General features: G+C 51.5%; 6 protein-coding genes across 6 annotated transcripts; 4 read left to right on the forward strand and 2 right to left on the reverse strand.

Annotated features, from left to right (window-relative positions):
* Positions 1-1,930: 1,930 nt before the first annotated feature.
* On the forward strand, positions 1,931-3,285 carry CONPUDRAFT_66003 (uncharacterized protein; the record flags this gene model as incomplete). Its single annotated transcript, XM_007776265.1, has 4 exons — positions 1,931-2,049; positions 2,115-2,187; positions 2,239-2,646; positions 2,779-3,285. Coding segments are annotated over 4 exons (1,107 nt in total), but the record flags the coding sequence as incomplete, so codon positions are not given.
* A 1,911-nt stretch (positions 3,286-5,196) lies between these two features.
* Positions 5,197-5,364, reverse strand: CONPUDRAFT_65973 (uncharacterized protein; the record flags this gene model as incomplete). The annotated part of the gene is made up of 1 exon (XM_007776263.1): positions 5,197-5,364. One exon carries the CDS (start codon positions 5,362-5,364, stop codon positions 5,197-5,199), a length of 168 nt encoding a protein of 55 aa, XP_007774453.1.
* Positions 5,365-11,648: 6,284 nt separating this feature from the next.
* On the forward strand, positions 11,649-12,017 carry CONPUDRAFT_159481 (uncharacterized protein; the record flags this gene model as incomplete). Its single annotated transcript, XM_007776555.1, has 2 exons — positions 11,649-11,718; positions 11,773-12,017. The coding sequence occupies 2 exons, from the start codon at positions 11,649-11,651 to the stop codon at positions 12,015-12,017; spliced, it is 315 nt and encodes a 104-aa protein (XP_007774745.1).
* Positions 12,018-12,587: 570 nt separating this feature from the next.
* Positions 12,588-12,770, forward strand: CONPUDRAFT_42406 (uncharacterized protein; the record flags this gene model as incomplete). Its single annotated transcript, XM_007776261.1, has 1 exon — positions 12,588-12,770. A coding segment is annotated over one exon (183 nt), but the record flags the coding sequence as incomplete, so codon positions are not given.
* Positions 12,771-16,665: 3,895 nt separating this feature from the next.
* Positions 16,666-16,950, forward strand: CONPUDRAFT_40248 (uncharacterized protein; the record flags this gene model as incomplete). Its single annotated transcript, XM_007776259.1, has 1 exon — positions 16,666-16,950. A coding segment is annotated over one exon (285 nt), but the record flags the coding sequence as incomplete, so codon positions are not given.
* A 1,129-nt stretch (positions 16,951-18,079) lies between these two features.
* CONPUDRAFT_77561 (uncharacterized protein) lies at positions 18,080-18,964 on the reverse strand (the record flags this gene model as incomplete). The annotated part of the gene is made up of 3 exons (XM_007776556.1): positions 18,080-18,241; positions 18,268-18,835; positions 18,903-18,964. 3 exons carry the CDS (start codon positions 18,962-18,964, stop codon positions 18,080-18,082), a joined length of 792 nt encoding a protein of 263 aa, XP_007774746.1.
* Between the last annotated feature and the right edge of the window lie 651 nt (positions 18,965-19,615).

Raw genomic sequence — 19,615 nt, forward strand, 5'->3', positions numbered from 1 at the left:
GTTTCTTTCTAGTACAAGTCCGAGTAGTACGATATCTTCCAAAAATCGCCTCCTCCTCTACCGCTGGCCCTTCCCGCAAGAACAGCGGTGCCCGCCACGCGCGCATCCACAATCTGACAGCTCTATCGTCTACCATGAGCACGGCATCCGATCCGCGCCCACGCTCGAATTCTCTCTCACAGCACACCTCCATCCCCGCACCCTCCGCCAGTGCGATAGGCAAGCAAAAGGCGGTCGAACCTGTCTCGGTACCTGCGTTCACCCCAAACGGATGCGGCAAGAGCAGATCAAGGCCAGGTCCCTCACAAAAGATCCCTCCCGATGGCGAAGAAAGCAAAAAGGAGTTGGAGAAGAAGGCGAAGGAACAGGTAGAGTTTCTTACGAAGGTCGGCATGCTACGGCGGCAGGGGAGGATTATGCTTGACAGTCAGTTTATCGCGCTCTTGCAGGATCAAGACCAAGACGCTCTTCTCGTGCCCCCGAAGACTCACCCGCGTGGGGTGGACATTTGGGACCTCGTCTTACATGAGGTTGCACAGCGGAGTAACCGCAACCTCGGGCGCGGGCGGACGGTTTGCGACCAGGTCGCGAGTAAGCTAAGCGCGTACTGAGAGCAGTCGGCGCTGCGGGAAGATCGGGCGAGGACGAAGGAGGAGAAGCGGCTGAGGGCGCTGGCGAAGGCGACGATCAAGATGGTTATGGTGTGGAAGAAGGCAGTTCATGTACGTGTTTTTGTTTTCTTTTATGAATTTCTTCGCGTTCTTATTTTCGCATGTAGTATATTCGGGAGTAGGAGCGGCTCAAGGCCGAGGAGGTGAAGCGACGAAAGGGACATGAGCATTCCGATGCTATTCTCAACCAATCTGGCCACATCCTCGAGTCCCAGCCAGTCGGACTGGTGGCTTGTGCGATGCTATGGAAAATTAAGGGGATGAGTCGGGATCCGAGGAAGAGGAGGAAGAGAATGATGGTGGTGCCGAAGAAGATATGGAGAGGATGGAGGGCTGGGACAGCGACGATGAGAGTAGGGCCGATGAAGATGAGGAGGCAGATGAAGGCGAGGATGAAGATAGCGGGAGTGAAGGGGGCGACGTCAACACGCTGGAGTTGCTGAGAGTCAGGAATCTGCCAAGAGATGAGGATGAGAGACGTTCGATGCTCTCGTCCGTCGAAGAGGAGATGAACACGAAGTCAAGGATCGAGGAAGACGATACAAGCGTTCACCGTTCTCCCAACGCTGCTGCGACCGCGTCTCGTTCCTCAAGCGCACTCTTCGACACCCACATGTCTTCCCCATAGCCTTCTCGCTGGAGTAGCGCCGAACGCGTTCAGACGTCTACTCCTGCAAGAGCTTCTCCGCCGTCGAGTCCAATTATTTCTTCACCCTCGCCCACGCACGTGGACAATAAGCTCAACGCTGTGCTTGCGTTCGTCGCTTACAGCTCCTCCACCTCCCCTTCTCCCGTGACATCCCCAGGCAGGGCAATCCACGAGATAGGTCCCCCGCAAGCTCGTGCGTCCCCATCGTCGAGCCTTGCTTACCCTTCGTCTGCCAGTCCGGAGGAGGACAAAGCCGACGACACGATGGACATCGACTCTAATGTCGAGCCCATCTCGACTCCGCAAGACGTCTCAGCACCAGAACACATTGTGGTAGAGGAGGTCGAGCACGATCCGATGACAAGGATGGTGGTGCCACCCATCGTGTCGCGAGAGGTCGATGCCCAAGTCATTAAACTCCGGGGTGACACGCCGACGTGACTTGCGTCCCCTGATACCCGGGAAACATCGCACGTGCAACCCGACGACGACGAGGCGGCTTCCGATGCCGTCAATGAGCAGCTCGTTGGGGACCCTGGGGACCATATTCCAGCGTACCTGAAGCCGTTCGCCATTGCGCCAGTCGACTGGGACCCGGACAAGCAAGGTGAAGGCGCCGTTGCTGCTGGGTGGTGTGCTGCGGCCGTATCAGCAGTCTGGTCTCGAGTGGCTGGCGAGTTCGCACTCGAACCTTCTCAATGGGAAATTGGCGGACGAGATGGGGTTGGGGTGAGTTGTTTACGCGTTTATACTTTTCTTTCGAAAACGTGGAGCTCATGCGATGACTTCGTCAGGAAAACTATTCAGACCATTTCGGTGCTGGCGCATTTGGCGTGCGACCGCGGTATTTGGGGCCCTCATTTGATCGTAAGTCTGACCTCGATATAACTTTGAGTAACTCGCTTATCATTCTCTTAGATCGTGCTGACTAGCGTGCTCCTCAACTGGGACATGGAGTTCAAGAAATATCTTCCTGGCTTCAAGAGTCCGAGCTACCACCGATCTAACAAGCGCCGGAAAGAACTGCGACAGGGCTGGAATAACAAGTACAGCTTCAACGTCTGCGTCACCTCCTATACTCTCGCGAGTCGGGACACGCTCATTTTCAAACGCAAGCCTTGGTACTACATGAACCTCCATGAGGCGCGCATGATCAAGAACTTCAAGTCCCAGCGGTGGAATATCTTATTGATGTTCCGCTCGTTTCGTCGGCTCCTTCTCACTGGCACGCCGCTGCAGAACCTCACGGAGCTATGGGCGCTGTCGGGCACGAATTTTGCCAATCTCAAGGCATTTGGGGATTGGTTTTCGAGTAAGTTTCTCAATGTTTTCTGAGTATTCCTGAGTTTTTCCGTCAAGATGACGCTGACAAAATAATTTCATTCTTCAGACCCGCTTGAAAAGGCAATTGAGATGGGGAGTGCCCTCGACGACGAGAATATCCAGCGTGTCGCATAGCTGCATACGGCCCTCCGCCCTTACCTCCTTCGTCGCCTCAAGCGTGACGTCGAGAAGGAACCGCCGAGCAAGTACGACCACCTCGTGCTCTGCCCGCTGTCCAAGCGGCAGCGCGTCCTGTACGACGAGTTCATGGCCCGAGCGCATACGCGGGAGGCGCTGCAGTCCGGCGTTTATCAGAAGATTGCGAATATTTCCATGCAGCCGCGCAAGGTGTGCAACCACCCGGACCTGTTCGAGGTCCGGTCGATCGTCACGTCGTTCGCGATGACGCGTTCGGCAGTCGCGGGCTACGAGACCAAGGCGCTGCTTGTGCGCCGGCGGCTTATGCAGCAGGAGGAGAACGACGACGAGCAGAGGGTCAGCCTCGGCTTTTTGGGGTTGAGGTTCGTCGACCACCAGGACGTGTCGGTGTTTGCGTCGCATCAGGAAAATGACAAGCCGCTTTACCGGCATTATCCTGACTTTGCCGAGATGAACCTACTTTTTTGGTATTTCCGACACTAGAAAATATTTGGCTAGAAAACCACATCGGTGGCATTGAAGCTGCAAATCTCATTACGAAGAGTAAGCTACGAGTCTTTCAAACCGATTTGGATCCTCAAATATAGCAGAATTGTGGTTTCAAATTTTGGGAAAGTAGGTTCACTCTGGCAAAGTCAGGAAAGTGCGATTAATACACGTGTCAAAATCCTGATGCCCTCGTCGGAGACGACGAAACTAGACGCGGAAAACCCAAGGAACACATCAGACTTGGAGGTCGAAGATCGCCGGCGTCGCACTCACTACCGATGCTGTCTCGCTCGCAGCAGCAAAATGATTGGTAGCCGCCCCGCTGCTCGCACCGATGACTCCCCGACACCCAGTGTGGGCATTGTCGCTGCACGAAACATGGCGGTCGAGCCTGAGAAGAAGCGGTGGAGGTGTATCGTCTTCGATTGTTTCGCTCAGGGCCTTCAAGAAGCCTGTTGAAGCCAACTTTGGACATGCTACTCTTCACTTCACAACTCGCCCAGGAATTGGGATTCTGAGGGACCGTGCTCTTGTTCCTGAAGTATTACATCAGATGCAAGGCACGTATGCTCCCATTCCAGCCCTCGGCCCCCAACACTGAGACCATCTATCTTAGTTCCTCCGCGTTACAACGCCCACATTCGGGAAGCTTGCACCCGTCGAGGCCCGCCTGGAGGTCGAATACCGGACAGGTGTCAGACGCTTCGGCAGAGACGGAGAATAAACTGCCTCTGTATCGCTGCTTCTTACCCATTGCCATGACTAACATTATTTCGATGTGACAAACTTTCTACGACGGTGGGAGCAGGGGGTATGATATCCTAACCAAGGCGTACTAAAGCTCGTCAAGCACGTCAACGCAATATACAAGGTTCGGCGGCAGAATTCATCCCGCTGAGCGTGTTGACTGATGGAGTCCAGCAGATTTGGATAGCGTACGAGTGGTCAGAGGACTTCGTTATCAAGTATTTTGTGATCTTCTGCCGGGTCTGGTCTGACCGCCGTCCCGCTGCTGATTACCCGGAAGCGGAGGCGAATCAGAAGGAGACTGAGAAGACGACCACGGAGATTGTGGACGAGGAGATAGACTATTTTGCTGGAGAAGACGAACTGCGGCAAGATGGGAGCGATGATGTTGTTGCAGGTCATACTGAGAGTAAGTCTTTGTTCGCCGTGTTTGCGATGAAAACCTGGCAGCGTCATAGCTTACATCTCCAATAGCCGACTGCCGCTCTCGCTTGCCGATGCGGGCGGTCATCTCATGTTTGCCTACAAGGATGTTTTGGAGCTTGCCGGGCTTATGACAAGGTGAGGTGGAAGCAGTGTCACCGTTTCCTTGAAGAGTATTAACACGTTTCGTCGCATATTGTATACCCTCCTCTCCGGGCTCTATAACTTCCCTCCGCTGCCCAGGTCGACGCTCCCGCATCGACGGTGATGCCCACGTAGACCAAGAGGCAGGCGCCGGTGAAATCCGAAACACACATCAGTTTCTGCCATTTTCGAATAAGGCAACTTGCTCCACTGTGGTGTTTGGGTGGATGACGGGTGCAATAGTGGCCCCGGGCGGGAGCGTTTTCTGTCCATAAACCAAACCTTCAGCACGGCTTCATAAAATGGGTGTAGCTTACCTGCGTATTGCATCATTTCAAGAAAAGTCGGGTTCCCTATTAGCTCCTTACACACTCAACAGGATCTCGTTTCCACAGGATAAGCTCCTCAGTCATGTTCTGACCACAGTCGTCCTCCAACGTCCCTGTCGCCACAACCTGATCCCAGCTTCAGGCTGGACCACGGGGAAGGGCATCAATCTTCTTCAAGAGATCCCGCTTATTCTTGAAGGATAGTCCTAGCCGTTTTCGGATCTAGGTAATGTCATTGCCCGCCTCCTTCCAAGTCCAAGGGCTAGTTACTCGTCATCTTCATCTCCAGGAATCGATCTGCATTCCCCTGGTTCACGGCGCTCATCGACCACTCAGCGACCTTCCATTCCTCCTCGCTTTGAAACGGCGCCCACTCTGAAAGCTGGTCCTTCTCCTGGCTAGCCTCCAGTTTCTCAAACTCTATCAGCATCAATGCTTTGCCTCGCCAGCTCGGTACCGCTCCGGGAAGTCATACTTCGGTTCTGGGAGTGCCTGGCCTCGGGTATACACTCACACGCTAGCCTCTACTCGCCACATCTTGATGATTCCACAGCCTGCTTGCGCGGCATGAACATTCCTTTGTCTCCGCCGCGGTCTACGTTCACGGTTCTTACCGTCGCTGGCACGAATCGGACAGAAGCTTAACAACTTATCGACTTCGCGACCGTCACTGCTGCACCTGGCTCTGAGTATGCCAACTAGGCACCAGAATCCCTTGACGAAGATTCGCATCACCGAGAACAATCCCTCCGGCACCGTTTGTACCATATGCAACCGTGTCGATCGTGATTGGGACAACTGTTATCATCCCGGCGGTGGAATGGCGGGCACACCTTGGCAGTCCAAGTTACTCTAATTTGTCGGAAAAAGTGTTAGGGGGATTATAATGCCTCCACATTAAGAAGCTATTAGTAATCAGTTCCCAATGCGATCCCATGCATTCCTATAACCGTGCCTTGATCTCGATAATCTATTTTTGATCCCCATCCGCGCCCCTCGATTAATAAGTTGTGCCCAGCACGCGAAAGGCGAGCTCTGCCACCGCATCGCGCTCTCTCACTGCAAAAGCGTACATACCTGATTTTAATGTACCCGGGACTTGGTTTGCTCGAATCATGTACATTGGAACTGATTTTGATCTCATGTACCTGTACCTAGTGTACCGAGTCATGTACTTGGATATGAAAAGCAAAGTCATACTATCCATGGTGGCGAGGTGGAGTAGGGTGGAGTCGGCGTTTGCAGAGGTCTCCACCTGTGCCAAACACGTACAAATGTTGGACTTGGTGTCTTCAGTTTGTCTTTCGTCCTCTCGAGTCCCTTCTCACTCTCACCCACTCCGGCTCGCTCTCGCGCTCAGCCTCTTGCGCAACCGGTCTCATCCCAGCGCCTTTGCCCTCGATCACCCTCCTTTCATTGTCGCTGTTCCCATTGTCCTTTTCGTCGATCATCTTCGCCCGCCCCTTCCACACACCTCGTGGTTGTCCACCAAGTCTTACCTATCCCCTATCCTTGTTGTTCAGTATGGATCCTCTATACCAAAGTCGAACACGCACCCGGGTCTATGAGACAAGGAGAAGCATGACCTGTAATAGTCGCTCAGGGATAAAGAGATAGACGTTTGTGTGCACAAGAGGAAGTCCAAGGTGCGTAGTTGCTTGCTTGTAGCCAGCCGGCCTCACATGTGTCAATTGCTCCCTTACTCGGTATGTCTTTGTTTTATTTTCACAATGCTTTTATCATTGATAATTCAAGGCGACAATGGCAGGCCCGGCCGTAGCGACCCTGCGCCGGCACCACTGAAGAAGGTTCAGGCGGGGGCTCTGGAATTCACGCTCGTCCATTGCGACGTGCAGAGATTACGCGCTCACTGGCGCGCCGTGCGCACAGTCGCACATGTTTGGTGCGAGCTTCCATCTCTTTTCTCCCCCTCTTTCCTCATGCTACGGGAATGTGCAGCGATACTCGTACTCCCCTGTGTTACCGTCCTATTCTTCTGCCTTCTTTGGCGTCTCCGGTCCCTGGTATCTTTCCCATTCAGTGTTTCTGGCGGTGTGGCAGCCTGGGATAGAGAACGTTGTCCGTCGGAAGGACAGCAGGTGGAGCACGCTGATTCACAGCAGCGCGCACTTGAGCGTCTGGGGTGGGTCTGACGGCGGGCGGGCGGTTCGGGAGGTCGGGTGTAGTTCTATTTATCAAGTAGATTAGTCATTACCTACAAGGCAGCCTCGCTGCGCTACGGCACTTGGGGATCTTGCCCTACCATGTTGCTTGATGGGAATCACCATCCCATTGTACTGGAAACGAAAACTCAAACACGAGTAGACACAGTGCCCGTGGATATCTGTCGTGCAGTCCAGAACCCTACATCGTATACAAATACCGAGCACTAACGCGAGATATGCCACAGCCACAAAGCCAAACATGTACAATGCCAAGCCGGGCATAATTTTGAATATACGAGTAATAAAACTACATGAATCTCATCGCATTTGCAGTTATCTCTGCTTGCTTTTTGGTGTGATAATCACTACAAATTGCCATTAAAACTATTAACTTCGTGCTCAGGCCCACCCCGTCGCCTCAAAAATCATGTCCTTTTGACCATTAGAAAGTACATTGAATCGTCCGAAAACGTCCATAGTTGGATCTCGGCAAAGTCCATTACTCTCATGAAATACAAGGCCCGCACCTGCGTTTCACTCCGGTTTTTTTGAGTGCCCGACTCGGGGGTTCCCTAGCTTTGAGACGTTACATAAACAGTACAATACCCTCATTGCTCTCCGGCTGTAGTTTCAGCTTGTTTCAGGGCTCTACGACTAGTGACATGCACATGTACTGTACATACAACTGAAACATGAAATACAGAGACTGTTTACAGTGAGTCTTGTAAAATCCAAGCAGCCACTGAAAACCTTCACACATCCCCAATATATTGCTGAAGGGCTTTAAGATGATACCTAACACCAATATACCATATGCAGGGCTACTTGCGATTGTAGGCCTAAGATACGATTTTGGAGCCAAGACACGATTGTAGGGCCGCGATTGCAACGGGCATCACAGAGCGATTATATGGACGGAGTGGGCTATCATACCAGGAAACATGCTATGATAGAAAATGAGCTGAAATGCGACAAAGAGCTGCCACTAAAGCAATTCCTACTGAGAAACGAGGGCATTCCAGCAGCATCAACGAACGTGAATAGCCCCAGAATTGGAAGCCTCAAGCAAGCGGTTTCCTAGCAGTCGCGTCATCATAGATCACTGCGTCAGGACACTGTAACACCCTGGCTAGACTCAGTCAGCTCGTAATGGAAATGCAGTGCCAAACACTACGGGAAAGCACCACGTAAATATTAAGCAAAAATGCCACTGGTGCTTCCGGGAAGTGCAATATGCAAATGGTAGCAAACATTATTTGGCCAAAATAGGGCAACACGATTGAGTTGATGGTCGGGCGAACACAGCATGGAGCTTTCAGGGTACCACAATGATTAATGATCAGGGATACAGAGTACTTATCAAGTCAATCGCAATCAAAATCTACAGCTTCAGCGTATGGCGGAGTTTTTGCCATTTGCCCTAGAAGCACTTCTAGAAAACAAACCTTGAATTTTAGGTTCTTAGTGCCTGTTCACAGCATATGCAATGTCACTAACACACCGAATACTTCACAGGTGTGAGATCACAGTGGGAAAACACCAAATGAACAAACCCCGGTCTATTGCAATCTTGACTATAGCACATCGTGACAAAGGTCTTGCGAGAGGCTAAATTTTGCTCTAACCCTAGTTTGACGAGATTTGCTGTGCGAGTGAGCAAGCAAACCCTTGCTGTGCAAACGAGAGAACAAACACCAATGTTCCCACCATAGTGGCGCCAACAGCAGCGGCCCAACTAATAGTCAATAAAAACTAGCTTCGCCAAACAGCCACTTCCAAGAACCCAGGCACATTGTCCATGATACGAATTGCGCCCATTTATTGCATTTGTCACACTAATTCCTAAAACGATGAATCTCACTGTTAAAAAGATGTGACATTTTTGGTGCTTCAAAAGCAACGGTAGTATTTCAATAAAGAAATCCCACATAAACAGGTATAATCTATCTGTGAGTCAGCTCGACATACCACACTGTGACGTGAGGTCCAATCTCGATGTTACACGCCACTGTATATTCTGCAGCTTGTGAAATCGGCAACACCAGCTAGCAAACCCGAATTAAAACATCGATGCGGCGCGGACAAAATAGAAGTAGTAAATAACATTCACTTCAAGGATTCTCTCCGTGCTGTGCAAACGGGGACGATTAGCCTGTGCAAACGAGGAAACATCAACAGACCCTTGCTGTGCGATCGAGTGAACAAAACACTGACGATCACACCAAAGTACTGGCCCCAAGCGGCAGCCCAACCAAAATTAGTCATTAATTGGGCGCAAGCCGCCGCCTCAAAGACTACAGAAAAACGTAACAGAATCACCCGGGCAAAACACTGTCAGTGCTCCACACCAACGCAATAAGCAAACAATGGTAAATAGAACTCAGTCAAAGTTACGACAGCACGGCTGAGCTGGTGATCAGCGGATAGTACTAGCCCATATCAAATATGCTACGGAAGAATACAGAAAGTGCATGCTGGCAAAACCCCGAGATGAATACAACCTAAGTGCATTTGATACAATCTATCTGACCTAAATCTAGCAAGAGGCGCAAGCCAAAGTAAGGTACTGGTAGCTTGCATGTGCGTGGACCCGGCCTACAGCCTCCGGGACACCAAGAGCACTTAGGCTAGGCTCGCTGGCTAAATGGAGAACATTTGACACTCATTCAATGCAAGAAAATCAAGGACACAGGCCAGCTCAAGGGTAGCCTCAGTTCTTGGTATGCATAAGAGGGCCACTCAATCCGTCCAAACTACAGAATTTGAAGAGCAGTAGCTTGGGTTAATGATTGATTTCTCAGTATCAACACTTTGTGTATTAATGGACTCAATCACTATGGGAAGCTATACTCCGGTGACCGGTTAATCTAGCCCCACACTGCTGGATGCACTTGGAAAGTCAGAAGATCAAAGGTGCTGCTCCTGCCTGCTGGACGAGCAGCTCGAGCGACCTTATACCTGCATATTTAGCTGTGTAAATCTGATAAAATACAAACGAACCAAGGACAAACCAAGGCGATGGAATATGAGACAGAAATATATCTAAAGGGAGGCCAACGAGGCTCGACCATGAACTTTGCTTAGCAAGATGCGAGAGCTACCAACCGGCGAGCTGAGCATCTTTCCATCACACCTTCATATACATCTGGATGCCCTCTTACTTGGTGGGCAAACGGAACAACGCCCGGGCATGTGCGTCACTGCTGGGAAGAATCTCGTAGATATGACCACTCAGGTTTGCAGGCCACACATCTACAATGATGGCTGCCGTTGGTCAAGGGCTACGAGCCCTAACAAAGCCCGAATGCAAGAGAATGCAGCTCGCGCAAAGCGCATGTACAACATATAAGCTTCAATGCAACCAGAGACACGTAGTATGATTTCGTCCAAGCACAGATGAAAAGTGGGTGGGACAATGAGTTATGGAATTTATGAGCAGCAGCGCGCTGTGTTTATAGTCTCTAGCGTGACCTATATTTGGTAACTCGAAGGAGTATGAGTCAGATACGTCGTGCTGTGTCATTCCTTAGTAGTGGCGCTGCGCCCTCCTGGGCGTTCAGACCTCAGAATCGAGAACCAACCTAGGACAAACGGGGAACACCGCAAAACCAGGTACGATCAAAAATTCGTCCACAATTTTAATGATACGGGTTATCTACATTATTACTATACTCCGAAGACATGGATATTACATGAAAACTACTAACGTACGGGTGTGATTTAGGTACATAAGTTTCAGGTATCTCTGTCCTCGCCTAGTGTCTTGATGAAGCGTATCTTAAAGCCGTTCCATTCTTAGGACGCAATCGCCCCAACACGAACACTTTCGTCCGCTACTATTCCCTACAGTCCTCGTCGAGCTTCTAGGGCAGCCTTTGAAGCCTAAAACATGAGTTCTGGCCCTCGGTCTCGCGCCTGTTCGCCCTCGCAACACTCAACCATCTGTATTGGCCCAGTTTCTTCTTCTCTCCCTGAAATCGTGGTTTGTTTATCTCTAAAGCGGTACCTATCGGTAAAAGGCAGGCAATTGGTCCTATTTGCCTAGCCCATCCCTCTAACTTCACCTCTAGGTATATAACCACTAGTCTGTGCGGCCTGATCTTTGACATCGACCATGCCCCGTGCTCCAAAATCCTCTAAGAAACCACGCCAAACCGTCAAAACCTCCCCGTCACCACACTTGTCCAAGACCAGCGTCTTCTGTGCAAGGTTTGTAAGGGTACATTTGGAAACACCGGTGCACTCGCCTCGCACCTCCAGAGATGTCAGAAAGACTCTGAAACAAAGCAAGACAGCCGGGTTTATCTAGAGCAGAGAGCAAAAGACAAGGCGGAAGTGATGTGCTCTAGCTGCCTTTGTAACATGCTAATTGTCACAAAGCCCGCCAACGCATTCTTGCAGACCGTACATCTATACTGTCATCTATATCAACGCTACAACCTCGCCCTCGAGAGCTTGCTGGTGCAGGTACATCATCGCCGTCTTACCCTTGGTCTCATTGCTGATTCATGCAGGCTCTGTTGAACCTGGAGTAGTAGTTGACGCACCAATGCTTGAGCCTGAGTCCCCAGATGCGGGTGGGAAGCACGATAACGATCTACTGCCATTTGAGCCTCCATGTATGTATTTTTGTTCTTCTTGTTTGTCTGCTGCACTGATCAATATCTCACTAGCTCCCGAAGATGACTTCTATGACAACGAGATGGAGCCCATCATGCCCCAGCCCACAAACTTTGCTTCGGCCAGGTCTCAGGGTAACCCCACCGAATTCAAGATAGTATATCACCCCCATAACGCTCGCCTTAGTACTAGTCAGTGGATGATTTTCGCCGTCGTACCGACACCTCACTCCGCCCAGATGAAGACGAACCTTGGCTGCCCTTTCGCAGTCGTGCAGACTGCAAGCTCGCGTCGATAATTGTGGACCATAATATTCCCGATTCTGCGGTGGATCGACTCCTTTCCCTCATGAAAGGAGTCGCCGACGGAACTTGCGACGGAAACTCAAAGATAACGTTCGCCTCCTTGCAAGGAATCCGCATCAGGAAAAACAATGCATTGTTTCTGAGATTTTTTAGATTCAGGATGACGCTAAAGAAGAGGTAAACTTGTCATTTGTAACGCCGTATCATTTGTCACGAATCTATGTCTAGGCTCCTCAAACAAGCGGCCACAATTGCTGAAGAAGGATACTTATTTGAGTGTTACCATAACGTCCTCCGCTATCTCTACGTAGTCATCATAATCCTCTCTGCCGACTACGAAGAACAGTAAGCACTTCGACACCAATCATTATGCTGAAAACTCACCTTGCCTACTTTTAACGGGTGTATGGTGGCTCTGATATGAGGTGCTAACGGAAAGTGCCCCTGCCCAACATGCCTGGTTCCTGCAGGTGAACAACATGAACGTTGCAAGGCATTTTCTCAGCGATCTGCTGAGGAAGTGAAGCAATTGGTTGCTGACTACAAGTCCGATAATGGTGACAAGAAGAATAGGGCGTCTGAGGTGGTACCCGGATGACTGGCGGGTCTTCACGACAGTCGTGCTGCGCAAGTCTGGTAAGCCTGACTATTCAGTGCCTAAGGCTTACCGCCCAATTGCGCTGGTCAACACAATGGCCAAGCTCCTGTCGGCGGTTGTCACGGAGCGTACCTCGTCTCTCCTGGAGGGAAAGGGTTTGCTGCCGCCGCCGGGCCGAAAGCTTTCGGGGGGCGTCCAGGCCGGAGCACGGTGGATGTGTTGTTGGTGGTGGAGAGTGCGGTGCGGAAAGCGTGGCGTTCGCACGAGGTGGTGTTGGTGTTGTTTCTGGATATTGAAGGGGCGTTCCCGAACGTGGTGACAGATATGCTGCTGCACGAGATGAAGCTTGTGCGCTTACCCGCGGACACGGTTGCGCTCGTGGAGGCCATGCTGCGCGATCGGCGGACTCGCCTACGCTTTGACGACTTCCTCTCTGAGGCTATCGCCATCCGCAATCATCTGAAAAAGTGCACCCGTGTTAACAGGTGTTATAACAACTTAAAATACATGATAACGGTCGTTAGACTCGTTCAGATAAACCAAGGTCGTTAGCATGATAATGGATGCACGACATTTGTCAAATCAGTGGGATATTGTCATATTGCGAGATGTTACCAGAGTTTACGAGCATGATCAGTCAATACGACCGTGCTGAAAATATGGCTTCAAATTCGACTGAAAAAGGACACCTGACCGTTTCCTTACTAGACCCTACACATCTTGTTGCAGTAGACAAGTGGGCCAACATATTTGTCTTAGTGCAGTATGTGGGAGTTGAACACGCAGCCTTGAGCTATACTCTCAGTGCACGCTAAGAGAGTTACCCGCTACACCAAGAAGCCATATAATCCTAATATAATAGTACATATATATACTCCTGTATAAACTACACTTACTGCTCCTAAAAATCGGCCTTTTATCAGCACCTGTTAAGCCTATTAATAGTTTGTCATGCATTATCAAATCACCGCTATTTTTGCCAACCGTGGTAATTTTGCCCCAAAATGATAACCCATGACGACGCCTTACGAGCCTTTACCAGTAGGGCATCAATGTGACTATGAGTTAGAATTCCTCTTTTTGCTTGGTATACTGTTGTTATATTACTTCCAGATTATCACGGTCGTACAGCCCGTAATTCTTTTTCACTTTTTCAGATGATGGCATCGTCCAGGGGGACCCTTTCTCGATGCTGTTGTACGTCATTTATTGCTCGCGTCTCCTGCGTGTCGCTCGCGGGAGGAAAGAGGACGCGATCGTGTATGTCGATGACACATCACTGTTGGCTCGGGCAAAGACTTTCCACGGGACTCACCGGATTCTCTCCGACATGCTACACCGGGAGGGCGGCGTTCTGGAGTGGGCTCGTGCGCACAACTCCAAGTTTGAGGTGTCGAAGTTCGCGTTGGTGGATTTTGGGAAGAATCGGGTGAAGGAGCGACCTTCGATGGTGGTGGAGGGTCGGGTGATCGAGCCAGTTCAGCATCACAGGCTGCTGGGAGTGGTGCTGGATCAGGAGCTGCGATGGGGGCTGCAGGCGGCGGCGGCGGTGGAACGGGGTGCGAGGTATGCAATGCAGCTGCGGAGGCTGGCGCGTCCGTCGTACGGGATGCCCTTCCAGATGGTACGGCGGCTTTACCACTCGGTGGTTTTGCTGAAGATCTTCTATGCCTGCGAGGTCTGGCTCTCGCCTCCGCTCAACGGGGCTATGGGCCAGGCCCGGGGATCCCTGGGTGTCATGCGGAAGCTCACGTCGGTCCAGCGGATGGCCCTCTGCCCCATGACGGGGGCTATGAGGACCACGCCCACAGCGGTGCTCCAGGTTCTTGTGAATGCGCCTCCTATGGAGTATACCGCACAGCGGGTGCTTCACCGTGGCGCTGTTCGTCTTGCCACCCTCCCCCCTTCCAATCACGTTGTTACCCTGTTACAGTTCGAGAACGCAGCACAACGGTTAGTGGCGAAGCACAAGTCAGCGTTACACGTTTTGGCGCACCGTCTCAGTGTCCCCGTGGGGGAGCTCGAGCCGCTCCACCGCACTCCCTACCCTTCGGTGCCCATGCCATTCACGGTCAGTGTGGTGAAAGACAAAGACACTTCAGTGGAAGAACATGATGCTCGTCCTCGGAATGAATGGGCAGCGTACTCTGACGGTTCTGGGGTGGAAGGGCTCGTGGGGGCGGCAGCGATCTTACATCGGCCGGACGGGTCGACTCGGTCGGCGCAGTACCATCTGGGTTCGGCAGCCGAGCATACGGTGTTCGAGGCGGAGTTGGTGGGGATCTCCCTCGCGCTGGACCTGCTGAGGATGGAACGGGGTGCGGAGGCGAGGACGGTGAAAGTGTATGTCGACAGTCAGGCAGCGTTGGCGGCCACCCGCGAGCCTTCATCAGGAAAAAGGCTTTTGGAAATTACGTGGGGTGCCACCGGGTTACAGTGAATTGTTCCCATTGGAGGTTATTTCCTACGTGGTTCATGTCTTTCCGTTATTTACCTGGCTGTACGGAGGAATTGCTATTAATATGGGAAATGGACTACAGGTTCACCACGCTTACTCGAGTGACTATATCTTGCCCAATTGTACCAATGTAGGACAACGAATATCCAAGTCGTGCTACACTTCTGGCGCACGACGAGAACGCCGAAGCTGTTGTTTGGCTCTGTGTGCGCATGCAATTCATCCTCCAACCACTGTTCTCTATATAGTCCGAGCTCGCGCGTCGTCACTCTCTTTTGTTTCTTCCGATGATGGGCGCAGGTGCCACAAACCGCAAACCCGCGTGCATAGTACGCCCTCTCCCTATGGAAATGGACGCTCTTCGTAACGTGCGGCCCGGCCCTGTGGACATATGCTCTGGATAAGGCATACTCTCCACAGGTTGGGCAGCGCGTATAACGTCGAGCAACAATCAATGATTGCTGTCTCAGTGTTCATGCTAACGTCCCACCCGACTACTCCGACGAAGAGGATGATGACACGTCCCCTGATGCTTCCGAACCCCTCGAAGATGATGCCTTCACTTTCGCCATTACCCGTTACCGCAGCCGCTCCACTTCTAGCGTCGGCACTGGGCCTGGATCCGAGGCTGAGTAGTTATGATACCCCTTGTGCTGTAGCTTAAAAATACCAATACCATTGTTATTGTTGTGTTTGTTATTTTTCTCTGGTGTGGAGATAAGCGTCGGTGAAAGCGTGAATATGATTCAATTTGCACGCAATTGTTTAATGTTGGTCACTTGTAATTGTAAGACCTATGAAATCTATTCTCCGAAATTACTCGTTTATTCAAAATTATGCCCGGCTTGGCATTGTACATGTTTGGCTCTGTGGCTGTGGCATATCTCGCGTCAGGCTCGGGATTCGTATACGGATGTAGGGCCTCTGGACTGCACCACAGATATCCACGGGCACTGTCTACTCATGTTCGAGTTTTCCTTTCCAGTACAATGGGATGGTGATTCTCAACGAGCACCATGGTAGGACAAGATCCTTAAGTGCCGTAGCGCAGCGAGGCTGCCTTGTAGGCAATTATTGCCGCGCAGCCGTTCACAATGGTAAGTAATTTGAGGCCTATGTTGAAACCCGTCATTCCCTGCTATTACAGCCAAATACAACAATTACCTCGACATTTTTTCCCTGATGTTCTACGCGGACGCCGGGGCACTACTTGGTGCCCCCAATCTGGGACCTGGCTCGTGGGGTTGGGAGGCACCTGCAGGGGACGCGGGTGGAGCTCACGTGGTTGGCGGGGCATCGGGGTGTGGAGGGGAACGAGACGGTGGATGAGGCGGCGAAGGAGGCAGCGTTGGGGGGCAGGAGGGTGAATAGGGGAGGGCGACTGCCACGGCACCTGCGGAACAGGTTGCCGGTGAGTGTGTCCGCGCTCAAACAGGGTATGGTGGGACGCCTCAAGGAGGCGTGGACGGCTGCGTGGCTCCAGTCGGACCGGGCTCCCCGCTTGCAGTCCATGGGTTACGGGAAGGTGGCCTCGGAGGCCCACATGAAGCAGATTGCTGGTCTCCCCCGCCGCCAGGGCGCTCTGCTTACCCACTTCCGCTCCCACCACATTGCCTTGGATGCCTTCTTGCATCGCATCAACGCGATGGACAGCCCGGTCTGTCGACATTGCGCGCGGGGCGTGGACGAAACGATACAACATTTCTTGTTTGATTGCCCGGCATGGTCGGGAGCGCGGCAGTTGGTGGTGCGAAAGGCGGGCCGTCGGGCTGAGTCCTTGGAGTACCTCTTGAACGACGAGAGGGGGGTTCGGGTGTTGATGGTGTTTGTGAACTCGACGGGCCGCTTCCGCCAGACATATGGTGATCTCCATAGGGGAAAGTTTACGGCTTAGGCCGCTGGCCGCCTCGCCGCGGCGCCTCGTCCGTTATGCCATGACAGAGTTGACGGGACCGGCGTGCATTCGGGGGCGATTGTTTCTTTTGTTACAGTACCTCCTTTCTGGTTTCGTCGGCTCAGGGGCATGGTGTTCACGTCCTTTTGGGCGGCGGACACGTGTAAGCATGATTCGCTCAGAGGGTTCTCATAGTGTATACTGCGTAGTACTGTCCGTCATGGGGCTTATTGCCCTCAGGACATTAAAATGATTATTCAATTCAACTCAATTCAGGGCGTCTGAGAAGCTCGATGACCAGAGTTGGAGAGCGGTGCAGGTACTCAAGTTTCTATCTCTTCAAATCTCTTGATGCTAGCTGAGGATAACTCTGCCCCAAAATAGAACGCCTTCTGGTCACTTCGTGCGTTGGATCCGGCTGACGCTATCTCAGTGGACCATCTTCACGCATTCCACCACGGACTCTTCGACAAGCACATGTGGCCCGAACTTCTCAAGATCCTTGGGAACTCGAAAGATTCTCGCGATCACTTGTCCATGCTCGACGAACAGTAAGTCATTTTTGCCTAGCGCTTGCGCAAGCACAGATGACTCATGTTTCCCGGTCTCGTTCGTACTATATTCAAGAAACTCCCTCACTGAAGTGGACTTAAGTCGTGGTGTGCCCGGCGTCACGTCTAGCGATGGAAACAAGTTTCGAGATTTATCTCGTGTAAGGCTCACGCGGCGCCGTACTTCCGATTTCACCACACTCCTCAAAAAACACTAATCTGATTTCATGTTCTGGCCTTGTTCTGCCCAATTTTCAGGCCATAAAATCGGATCTCGTTCCATTTATGGAAGATCTGCAGGCACATATACTGAAATCTGACACCAATCTGCCCTTTTGGGTTACTCAGCGTCTGCATGGAAGTAAAAGGTACGTAATCGTAGCGCGTCCGGATCAGCGCTCGGTGATCTTGGGGTGTAAGTCACCAAGCTCACAGCTGCTCACAGTAGGAGATTCCATCCCAGAATCAGCAAGAGCTTGCGGGGTGTACAGGAGTCAAAACAAGGCATGCATATTCAAAACACAGATTTTGTTAAGACATGTTTTCTGTACTTATTAGCGGGCATCTTGCAGGTCTCGGTTCGCTATGGTAGTGCTCCACTCCCTTAGGTCTTGACTAGGTTTCCCTCCTTGAACAGATGGCGAATTTCGCTTGAAAAGCTCATCTGTTGGCAGACCAATGAGCCCAAACGTGTTACACCACCAACAAGGAAAGCACTTGCATTGTACCAAAATTCACGCACTAAGGGAATGCATTGATCCCACCTCCACCCAAATGTTTCCATCATCCGCAGTTTATCTGCTGGACTAGCGACGATATGCCGTGCCACACGTAACTTTAGATCTACGTCAACTTTATTGAAATCTTCCGGGCTTGAGGGATATTGCGCGTCAATCAGGGACTTTAAACTGCGGAGCTGATGTAAAAGTGGGGAGAGAGCCTGGAAATGTGTGTCTTTGAGCCAATGAAGCGTATCATCAGCGTCGTTCTCAAACTCGGCCATGACGACGTCGTAAGTGTGCTGCGTATGAAGCGCGGCGAGTGCGTCAGCGTCATGTGGATCGTCTGAATTACCACGGGACTTCCAATACGCCGATTCCATGTCGATCGAGGAGAGACGGTCGTGCCTCTCGGCGCGATAGGCTTCAGCTGTGAGAGCCATGAGCACGGAGAGGTCGGCTTGGTGCTCTGCGCGTAACTCTGCGATATCATTCTCTACTTTGGCTTTGAGCTCCATGAGATGGGGAATTCCGGTGGTGGGTGTTGTTTCACGTATATCAGGCTGAGGTGCATCCGGGTTCAGGTAGTGTCTGTTTGATTGAGGGTTACGCGAGGGACGTCATCGGTGTCAAAGTGACGTGAACGGTGGGGGCTCACGCTGGCACGGGCTTGCCCTTCGTCTCAAGTATGTACTTCGTGAACTTATGATTCCGAATCATGAGCGCGTCAGGACGAGTGTCATCTGCAGATTCGTGTGGCGGAGAGGGAAGCGACGTGTTCTCGATGAAACTGTTGCGACAAGCGCCGGAGTTGGATGGATGCGGGCATTGCTGTGAATTGTTCATGGCGTCTCTGTAGATATGCCAATGTGCTGCTGGTTGGATGGGGTGGGGACGGCGAGCAGGATCATCACTAAATCGGGGGAAAATTTTCGGGGCATAAACAAGGTTATCAGTGTTGTAATATTACCATTGATAGAATCCTGTATGACCGTAAATGGCAAGTATTCAACATTGGTTAAGCGTCAGCCCACAATATGAGAACAGAATATAGCAGAATATCATATCGTCAGGATCTTACCATCGAGTATCATATAAGTGTGAGCTTACCATGGACCAAAACTCAAGGTAAAATCACTCGCAATATGTGGGAGCATAACAAGCCGGATCTCATTTTGAAGGCAATATGACCATTTGATTATAAGAAACTGCTCATAAATCGGTGAGCCACTAACGAAAGCACGCTGAGTAGTAGAAGACTGACCTCTACAATGCATCAAAGCCAGCCTTGTCAGCGAGCGCTTCGTCCTCACCCAAGAAACTTCTCTCATCCGCCTGCTCTGCAGTATCCATCATCAGTAAAAGTACGGT

Source organism: Coniophora puteana (genome assembly GCF_000271625.1).
Source record: "Coniophora puteana RWD-64-598 SS2 unplaced genomic scaffold CONPUscaffold_17, whole genome shotgun sequence".
NCBI lineage: Eukaryota > Fungi > Basidiomycota > Agaricomycetes > Boletales > Coniophoraceae > Coniophora > Coniophora puteana.